Raw genomic sequence first — 10192 nt, forward strand, 5'->3', positions numbered from 1 at the left:
TATATATATATATATATATATATATATATATATATATATAGTACCAGTCAAAAGTTTGGACACACCTTCTCATTCAATGGTTTTTCTTTATATTTATTTTTATTTATTTTCTACATTGTAGATTAATATTGAAACATCAGAACTATGAAGGAACACACAAAGTATTATGTGGTAAACACAGATGATACAGCGGGCTGTTTAAATGCTCCAGTGGTGCTCCTGCGGCTCCAGTCCGGTGAGAAACATTTCAAAAACTCCCCCGGTGTTTGATTGGCCCACAGCCGGATGACCGAACGTGATTGGTCCACCCGTGTCCCTCGCTCTAAACGCTCCGACCAGAAACACGGCCGCTCGGAACGCGTGTTACCCAGCAGATAGCGCGTCGTATTGCTTCTCTTCATCCACGTCGTTTAACACCATTAACGTGGGTGTAGTTTGACATTGTTTAACTAGTGGAGGAGACGGAATGCTACACTTCTTGTGCTAGCAATCCTCTGTGTTTTTATAAAGGTAATGTGTTCCACTTGTGCGCTATGCTAGCTGGCTTGCTAACATGTGGCTAACAGTAGCTAGCTAATGATGCTAAACAGCTGCAGCAGTGCATGCAATCAGGTGTAACGGTTTTCTGCTGGCTTATGATGAGCTGCACGTATAATAATGACACTTAGTTATGTTGTTATGACGCAGGTGTGTTTTTATGTGTATTTAGAAAGACAGACAAAGTGTTATTATTGTTTTAATATTAGTAAAGAAAGCTTTAAAATCCCTTTTAGAGGTTTGAGTTTGTCCAGTCTAGTTACCTTTGCAGTGTCTGGTGCTGCACCTTTAATATGCATCCAGGGAGAGTAGGGTGGAGCTCTTATGGGGGTGTCTGTACTTTGCTTCATGTTCTGTAACTTGGTTCTTTTCTCCACAGTCATGTCTTTCCATCAGGACCGGGGCAGCCCGAGGGGAGGAGTTCCTCCGGGCCAGCACGGCTCCTCTCAGAACTACCGACCCACCAACATGAGGCCGCCGCCTCCCCAGCCTCCCGTTCCCCCGTACCACTACGACCCTCAGGCTCCTCCCAGTTCCAGCTACCATGGAAACAGCGGCTACATGCCTCCGCACTCTGACTTCATGCACTACCCTCCGCCAGCGCCGTCCCCGACTCCCAGCTCTCTCAACCAGTGCCCAATGCGCCCGCCTTTCCCCAAGCCCCGGTCCGGCAGGGCTTCCTTGAACCCCCGCCCAACTTCCCCCTCCTCCCCTCCCCAGCTCCACAGGTGGTCCCACCTCGGGGTCCCAGGTGTCTGCTCAGAATGCCTACCACCCTTACATGATGCCTCCTGTGCCCCCACCGCCATTACCGCACCAATCCATGCCACCCCCCATGGCGTCGCAGTCCATGAACTACCACTCTCCATACTCCATGAACTACCCCCATCCTCCTCACCCGCCTTTCCCTCCTCCCACCTTCAGCCCCGGCTACACTCAGAGCACCAGCTCATTCAAACCGGACCACAGCTTCAGGCAGGGGGGGCAATACAAGTACGAGAAGCCCATGGACAACAGGAGGTCTCCGGAGAGAGGGTACCGCCACGAGGAGCACAGGCAGAAGGGCTACGGCTACGGTAGCCATGGCGATAGGCCGAAAATGGAGTTTCCCGGAGAGAGGAAGGACCGCGGGAGGAGTCCAGACAAACGGGGCAGGCCAGAGGGCGGACGGTACAGGTCTGAGTACGACAGAGGCCGGACTTCCCCCAGACACCGGAGCCGGGAGCGTAGCAGGTACACATACAGCAGTAACTCTCCCAGCTGGGACCAACTGGGATCAATCTGTGAAATGATCCTTTCTTACTACCATGAATGTCTGTTCACAGGGAGAGGTATCGGCACAGAGAGAGTCGGAGGTCCCAGTCACCCGACAGGCACAGAAAGAGGCCTCGAAGGTACACATGCAGTCCAGTATTTGACTTCTAAGAACTCTTGTAAAACGCTTGTCAGCACTTGGTATGATATGGTGATATGCATTTCTGTACCATTGTGTGGTGATAGTTTTAATGTTGTTGTTGTTTTTTAATCTAATACAAATGCTTTGGGCCACTTGTATGTTTTTTTTTTTTGTGTGTTCTTTTAGTTTGAAATACTTCCATGATAAGTAAAGTTCATATCTATGAGTTAACTGCATTTAGATTAAGTTGGAATATGCATGGAGTAGAATGTTTGGTCCAAAAAACTAAATTCAGCATCAGAAACATCACTGAAGGAAGTGTACTTTAAACATTCTACACCAAATGAAATACTCAACACACTACTTCCTAGTATGCTAGGACTCTTTGTACTCCATTGTTCATTGCCTGGGCCAATGAGCTTGTGTTTTCGGTTGGTTTGTTTTTCTTTGTGTGAAGGTTCATGAAACTTAGTGGAAGGGTGTAGCAGGGCCAAGGAAGAACCCGCCATTGTTATAGTAAATATATTATTCAGGCCGCCAGAGCACCCCAATAACGGCATTCTTTTGATAAAAGTTGTAGTCAAAGCTTAGAAACTCGGGTGATGTTGGAGTAATCGTCTCACACAAGCTCTTCCAGAACCACCACATGTGTTTAACACTGTTTTCACAGGCTGAATGATGTTGCCAATGACTAGCAATGTGACTGACATGACATGTTAAATCAGCGGAGCTCGTACAGGGTTAAACAGTAAGGCCTGCCAGGAGAAATTGGCAACCAATTCTTTGCCTTTTGGTTGCCAACTGTTGCAACTGTTTTTTTATATAAAACAAGGGAGAGCAAACTGAAAAATGTGCACCGCAGTCTCTTCATCTGTAAGAGAGAGGATTCAACTGTCTCAGTGAAATTACAACAGATTGGAGCTCATCTCTGATAGTAGAGATGATGGACAAGCTGGTGTTGGTGTCACTAGAGGGACCCACACGACTTTGAGTGGGAATCAGCACAGAGATCCAGAAAACCAGCATCTGAAAGGGAGGGAACTGATGAACAAACAACCAGTTACTTTTTAGATTTTTTTCTTTAGGTATATCACAAGAACATGACATGATCAATTAAAACACAAACCGTTAATGTGTTAAAGTATTTACTCTTTATGTGATGTTTTCATTATCAAGCTATAACTGCACAGTATCTAAATAACTTAAAATAATGTGACTAGAAATGGCATCCGCTTTATCAGTTGGGTCATCCAAAAGCTGATGCCTGGTTTTCTGCATGACGGCAACTTTAAAAAGTTTGTGTTGAGCCCTGCGGCTCCCCTTTGATAACTTTGTGGCTTTCAACCATATCTCACATTCTTCATTCAGCACTTGGAGCTGCCTCAGGTGACATCATGCGACCTTCTCTTCATTGGTCATAACCTCCATTTTCTTCGCAGTCGGTCCACGAGCAGAGACAGGAAACGTGGACGCTGGGAGGAGGAGAGGGACAGAAGGTCAGAGAGCTCCTCCAACCTGAGCAGCAGAGAGCGCAGCTACTCCTCCGTCAGGACCAGAGAATCCGAGGAGGCCTCCACTGACAGAGAGCGAGAGAGGGAACGAGACCGAGACAAGGAGAAGGAGAAGGAGAAGGGGGATGATGACAAGGAGGAAGAGGAGATGCTGAAACCTGCCTGGATCCGCTGCACACATTCTGAGAACAACTACTCCAACGACCCCATGGACCAAGTGGTACTGTTTAATCTGTCCTGTTCTCAGTTGCTAATTGTTTGTTTTAATGTCTAATTGTTATTATACTCATTTGCGAGCGTTTCAGAGTCCACAGCCATAAACATGTCTTTGGGTGCAGTTTTGCTAAATGTAGATTAAACAGAAATGACCTGTTTTAATTCACTGCATTTAACAAAGAGCCCATTAACACTGAGCACAGACTTGTTTTATAATGTTTCATCATTCTGTCTGCCATCTTTTAACGGTGGAGTTAAAGAGTCAGATTATCTTCTCTTTAACGCTGTACCTTCTCTAGTCGTTCAGGTAACAGCGAGCACTCAAAAGACGACTCAGCCATCTGTCCTTTCAAATGCTTTTCTGATGTCTTTGGACTTTTTTCGGATCGTGCCAACTCCCTTTTTCTTCTTTTAAAACTCTGACCTTTATTAGTGCTTCCTTCATGCTGTCCTCAGCTATTTCTTTTCCTTTACAAATTACACATTCTGCCCAAGGCCTGACCTGTCTTTCAATGAAAGTGAAGGTAAATGTCTTTTCTGCTGTGACCGTGAGGACGCTACCTGTGGGAGTTACAATAGCTGTGCCAAAAGACTGTTGAATCACACTGGTGCTTTGTAGCACAGAGAGGGCAGCTCACAGCAGGCTACTATTGCTGACTGCAGAATGTCCAAACACTCCCTTGTGAATATATTTAAAAACAGATTCATTTGACCTTATTTGGTGTTTTTGAAAAGCTAACAACAGCCGAGGCCTCCTGCTCCCACTTTGATCGTTGGACCACAGGTCTGGCTTTTCTCCTCTAGAAGAAACATCGAAGGGTCTCTGAAATGACTCGGCTTCTTCTTTCTGGAGAATATGTGTGATGAGTGATTTTAATCTCAAACAGACACATAACCTCTCTCCTATACTGCAAACTATGCAAGACTAGGTTTAAGTGAAGTTAAGCTCTCTAATTTGAGGATTTGTATAATCATTTTTTCACAATTTCAATATAAAAGTCATACCTTTTATTAGTGAACTTATTAATTAACACGCATAAAATGCTGAAATTGTACCTTTTAATACTTTTATAAGAACTTATGTTGGGGAAGATTTTTGGGAGAAAAAGGAGGGGGTCATAGCGAAGGATTTTTGTTCTTCTATGAAAGTTCAGTACAATGTTAAATGAGTCAACTCCTTTAATTCAAAATCATCTCAAATGAATTTCTTAAATTCTAACATAGGGTATCATCTGGTAAAAAGTTTGTTTCTATCCATTTTATGCCTGTTATTTCCCGTTAATTCCCATGGAAAGTTTCCAATTGGAATATTCCCTGAATTTTGCAACACTATCAATGACGTATTTAAGAAACCAAACAGCCAGACTTTGGTACCATTGGGGCTTTTATCTGCACTTGGTCTATTTGACCTTTTAAAAGTTGTAAAACATGTTTCTTTAATTTCTCTTTGACCAGGGGGACTCCACTGTGGTGGGAACCAGTAAACTTCGTAACCTGTACGAGCGCTTTGAGGAGGAGCTGGGGAGGAGGCAGGAGAGAGCTAAGGCTGTCCGGCCCATGTGGGACCCGCCCAAGACCAAACTAGACGAGGATCCAGGTGTGCAGTCCTGCAAAACTAGTTGGGTATAATGTGAAAATAACCTGTGTCAATATAGCTATAATTTGTCCTATGCAAAATGTTTGATATCTGTCGCAGTCAGGTGACCTCTACCTGCTCTTTCTTGTGGTGTTTTTCTACTTTTGTAACGTGCAACTTGTTCCGTTTAAGTGCAACAGCTAAACAACAATGTGCAAACAGTTAACACATCTGTCGGCAATCTCTTGTAATTGATATGCATATGAACTCGCTGTCTCCTCAGCAGTGCATTAGGCTGAGGCAGAGATTAAGTTCAGTGTTTATGATGTTATCTGCAGGGCGGCCTGCCTGATTGTCTCCTTCGGCACTGCAACAATATCAATCTCGCTCAGGGAGATCTAATTTGCCAAACATGTTGCTCCGGGGCGCCGACTTCACAATCAAGGCGCTCGAGCTAAAAAAAACCAAAAAAAAAAACGCTGATAAGAGTTTGAAGACTTTGCTTAGCTGAGAAGCACAAACTGTACAGCTGACTGGTAATTATGATCCTCATTTTGTTGCGAGGTTTCGTCTCAGTGAGGAGAAAAGTGAGAGAAATAAAGAAAACACACGAGTGCCAGATGTCAGCGCTGGCAACTGTCGTGCTCTTTATAATCTCATGAACGCTTTCAAGTCTGCATCTGGCTGGAAACCATAATGAAGAAGAATATTTAAAACGATGAATTGTTAAAATTTCTTCCATAAGGAAACAATGAGAAAAATACCCATAAGGTAACAGATCTGAAACTTTTGCTCTCTCACCAGCATTGTGTGGATGATTATTCCTCCTACAGGAGTTAGCAGAGCCAGAGTTCACACCATTTGAAAACATTTCCACAGATAGCTGTACTGAGACTTTATGTTGTATAATACTTCTGAAGGGCAGAGCTGAGCCGCGGAGCTTAACCACTGAACCCTCCGCGGCTCACCGCATTATGTTTCAGTTGTCAGCCCCACAACGCCGCCATGATTAAAGACCTTTCTTGCACTTTTCAGATGACAGCAGCAGCGAGTCGGACTGTGAGTCAGACGGAGAAGGGAGCACCTGCTCCAGCAGCTCTGACTCAGAGGTTTTTGACGTCATCGCTGAGATCAAGAGGAAGAAGGCTCACCCCGACCGGCTGCACGAGGAGCTGTGGTACAACGACCACGGGCAGGTTGGTCTCCCTCTTCTGTCGCATTTTATTATAGTACAAAACCAAATCTATATTCCTCTCCAATCGTTTCTCCACCACATTTTGTTTTTGAGGGTTTGGGGACAGGAGAGGTTCAGGGGTGGATACAAGCTGAAAGCTGGAAACCTAACGATGAATTGAAGATGCAGCTCAGAAGCGTGTGTCATAAATACAATTACATTTGACCCCCGTGATGACTTTCACTTTCATACTTTACATCACAACTTTTACATGATTTTTCACAAAATAAACAGATGATTGTAGTTGGCAGTTCATAATAAAGCTTCAAATCCTAATAAACATGCCCTTGTAACGTCTGATACTGCCCCGACAGCAGTTAGTGTATCTCATTCTATTGGAACAGCGCATTCAAATGAAGTCTAAAGTTTTGTATATACTCACGCTTGGCGCCGTGGAGCGAGCCTCCGCAGACGGCGTTTATACTCCATACACTGCTTGTTTCACTGTTACCCGAAACACGTACAAACAAAATGAACTAAGAAGAATCCAAAAATACAAGGAGTGCAACGGGCAAAAAGCCATAAACCAACCTCCACGATGCCGAGGAAGGATTGTACTGAACTGTAAACTCATATTCATGGACTATTTAATTGCTTTTAAAGAAGCCCTGCGAAAGAATTACATGCATTTTAAAGAAACGAAGGTTCAGATATGCAAATCAAATAGATAATAAAGACCACTTCAAATTGAACATGTACCTCTAGGATTTAAACACAGATTGAATTCTTTAACAGAAATTATGCCAATAACCTTTTTTTTTCATGCAACAACAACAACAGTTCTTCTGCTCTTGTATAACGAGTTAGCTGCCAGTGTTTCTATAATGCATAAACACCTCATGATGTAATACTTTGTCAAGTGTTTTTCCACTCTCAATGCATTTGCAGCAACATTTGATTGAGGCCACTAAGTTCAGGTCCTTCTGTCTGATCCTTTGAAACCGATTTAATAAATATTGGAAATCACTTCCTCCAGTAGACGAGTCAGTTTGAGGTCTGATATCTGACTACGTGATTGGAAAAGTGTTCGAAGATTATCAAAGAGTTTGTTTTTTCCTTTTTCAAGAATGAATGACTGTCAATAAACTCTTTCTGTGCTGTGAGTTTACCTTCACTTTGCCCAGACGCTATTAACTTAAAAAACTCCGAACTCCAGTGCCGGAGTAAAGGTCAGGAGAACACAGTTGTGAGATGTGAAACGTTCTGCAGCCCTCCCGTTGTACATGGCAAGTGAAGCAATTGTGTCTGATTTACGTATTTTCTGTCCGTCCAGATGAATGATGGTCCCCTGTGTAAGTGCAGTGCCAAGGCCAGACGTACAGGGATCCGCCACAGCATCTACCCGGGGGAGGAGGTACGACGCGCCGTGAATAAATCACTCTTTCATAACCTTGAAGTTGTGCCACAGAGGGGCAAGGACATTATTCCAGGCAGCTCAAAAATGCATTTCTCTATACAGTGATCGTTTTCCCATTGCATTAAAGGGACAATAAGGGAGATTTTATCATCCCGAAAGAATCAAATGATGATGTTACATGTACATTACTGTACGGATCCGACAGGGCAGTTGATCTACACCAGTGACTCATCGATTATTGGCGCTGAGATTTCAGTTTTTTTTATATAACTGGCTTTCTGGCCTTTCTCTGTTCTGGAACAAAAAACACTCCCCACAGTGATGCATCTTCAGCTGAGCAGTTAAACACATTTTCTTTCTTTATTTTTCTTGCATTTACCACAGGAGTGATATTTCTCCTTTATCTTATTCTTTATATTTAAGGAGAAAGGGAGGAGGTAAAGCCAGTTTGTGTTGTGGTATTTAGCATGGAGGTAAATTAACATCAAACGTTGGCTATAGAAGGTTTCTACTCTCTAAATTAACGGGGCTTGTCCCCTTGTTAGTTGATTAGATGACTAATTGCCTGTTACGCTCTTGGCTGACCAGGAAATTCTTAGTCAATTAATTGTTTTTTATGGCTTCATACAGTATATGGGAAATGTGACCGCATTCATTAAGAGGTTGTCAATTAAAATGTCAGTCATCAGGCATTGCTGGAAATTATGGGTTTGATCTCTGTAAACTACGGAAGCTATGAGAGGAAAACAAGTCACATCGAAGTAGTTTTCTGACTTAAGAAGAGATGGAAAGAAAAAGCTTTATGGTCTGTTTGACTCTAAATGGCGCATCATTTACTAAATGAACATCATGCTGTATTGAAGAAGACTTGAAACTAGAGATTGAGACCATAAACTCATGTTTACAATGTTTACTGAGGGAATAAATCAAGAGAGAAGTAGAGTCATTTTCTCATAGACTTCTATACAACCAGAGGAGTCGCCCCCTGATGGACAGGAGAGAGAATGCAGCTTTAAATTCAGCATTGGTTGCCTCCTGGTTGTACTGTGCTTCAGCCTCTTGTGGCCACAATGAGTATTACAACATTGGATTCACTAATGCAGTTTTCTTTTGAAGGAACTTAAGAATTTTCGTACTTGCCTCTCAGGGCTTCCGTAGTTATCACGATCATTTCCAAAAATATGCTTTGGTCTTCAATAGTGTTGAGTATTCACAAAATGTTTTTTCATGTGACTGGGAAAAAAACAACCAAAAGAGACAACTGTACATTCAATTATATGGAGATAATTCTAAAAAGGAGAAAATGAGCAGGTACGTTGTGGGACGGAACCCGATTTTGGGTATGTGTGGACAAAAAGTGAGACAACATATATCATTTGGATCTTTATATGTGTAACGGACTCTTGGGTGTAACAGCACGATGTAAGAACAAAGCACAGGTTGTGATTTAAAGAGGATGAGCTACGTTACTGACTGTGTTTCTTTCAGCCCGTGAAACCGTGTCGTCCGATGAACAACAACGCAGGAAAACTGTTCCACTACAGGATCACTGTGTCTCCTCCCACCAACTTCCTGGTACGTCTCTTTTGTCAAAACCCTGAATTTAAAGAAAAGTTGCTGATCTGATACAATAGAATGTTATTTATGCCATTAAATCATTCATTTTCTTGTGATTTTAGTATTATGTTTCATACTTATTTTATACGTTGCCATGGCAGTAATCATAGTGTGTGTGTGTGTGTGTATGTATATGTGTATGTATATATATTCACTGCACTGTACCTCAGCTGCTGTGTGTTTTGAGTGGTGCTGCTGTTTTCCGTTTCAGACTGACAGGCCGACGGTGATCGAGTACGATGACCACGAGTACCTGTTTGAAGGCTTCTCTCTTTTCTCCCACACGCCTCTCACCAACGTAAGCCTGCCGTACAGTCATTTCTCCCTGTTTTCCCCCGTTTTTTTGAATATTTAATGTCATGTTTATTATTTATACGCCGTTCCTTTCATATTGTGTTTCGGGGGGACCATGAAAGCGTCATGGTAAAGCTAACAAAATGAACAAAAAAGGTTAACAGGGTTGTTTACAACTTCTTCTTTTCTTAACCTTCAGAGAGTCATTTCATACTCGAATACACATTTGTGTTCAAGAAGGAAGGCTTTGTATTGTTCTCAATGAAAGTAATGAATGACCTGCAGACTAAAAGCTCTTCAGATAGGACTAGTGTGGACAAACCTTAACTAAAAGCACAGATTTGTTCTGGTGGATTGTTTTGTTTATTACAAGGCTGATATTTCAAGGGATCATGTTTTACAATTTTTGTTACAAAAAAAGAGGTTAAGATTAATTAGATTCGACAGGGTGCAG

At 42.7% G+C, this 10192-nt stretch overlaps 1 protein-coding gene across 1 annotated transcript in view; it reads left to right on the forward strand.

Annotated features, from left to right (window-relative positions):
• The first annotated feature begins 341 nt into the window (after positions 1-341).
• Positions 342-10192, forward strand: part of drosha (drosha ribonuclease III) — an 88242-nt gene continuing 78391 nt past the window's right edge. Inside the window, 11 exon segments of the mRNA XM_054623256.1 lie at positions 342-510; positions 917-1201; positions 1204-1233; positions 1236-1770; positions 1863-1931; positions 3373-3664; positions 5116-5257; positions 6272-6432; positions 7744-7824; positions 9316-9402; positions 9656-9742. Coding sequence (XP_054479231.1) covers positions 919-1201; positions 1204-1233; positions 1236-1770; positions 1863-1931; positions 3373-3664; positions 5116-5257; positions 6272-6432; positions 7744-7824; positions 9316-9402; positions 9656-9742 — 1767 coding nt within the window. The 5' untranslated portion in view covers positions 342-510; positions 917-918.

The sequence above is a fragment of the Anoplopoma fimbria genome, chromosome 21 (genome assembly GCF_027596085.1).
Source record: "Anoplopoma fimbria isolate UVic2021 breed Golden Eagle Sablefish chromosome 21, Afim_UVic_2022, whole genome shotgun sequence".
Taxonomy (NCBI): domain Eukaryota; kingdom Metazoa; phylum Chordata; class Actinopteri; order Perciformes; family Anoplopomatidae; genus Anoplopoma; species Anoplopoma fimbria.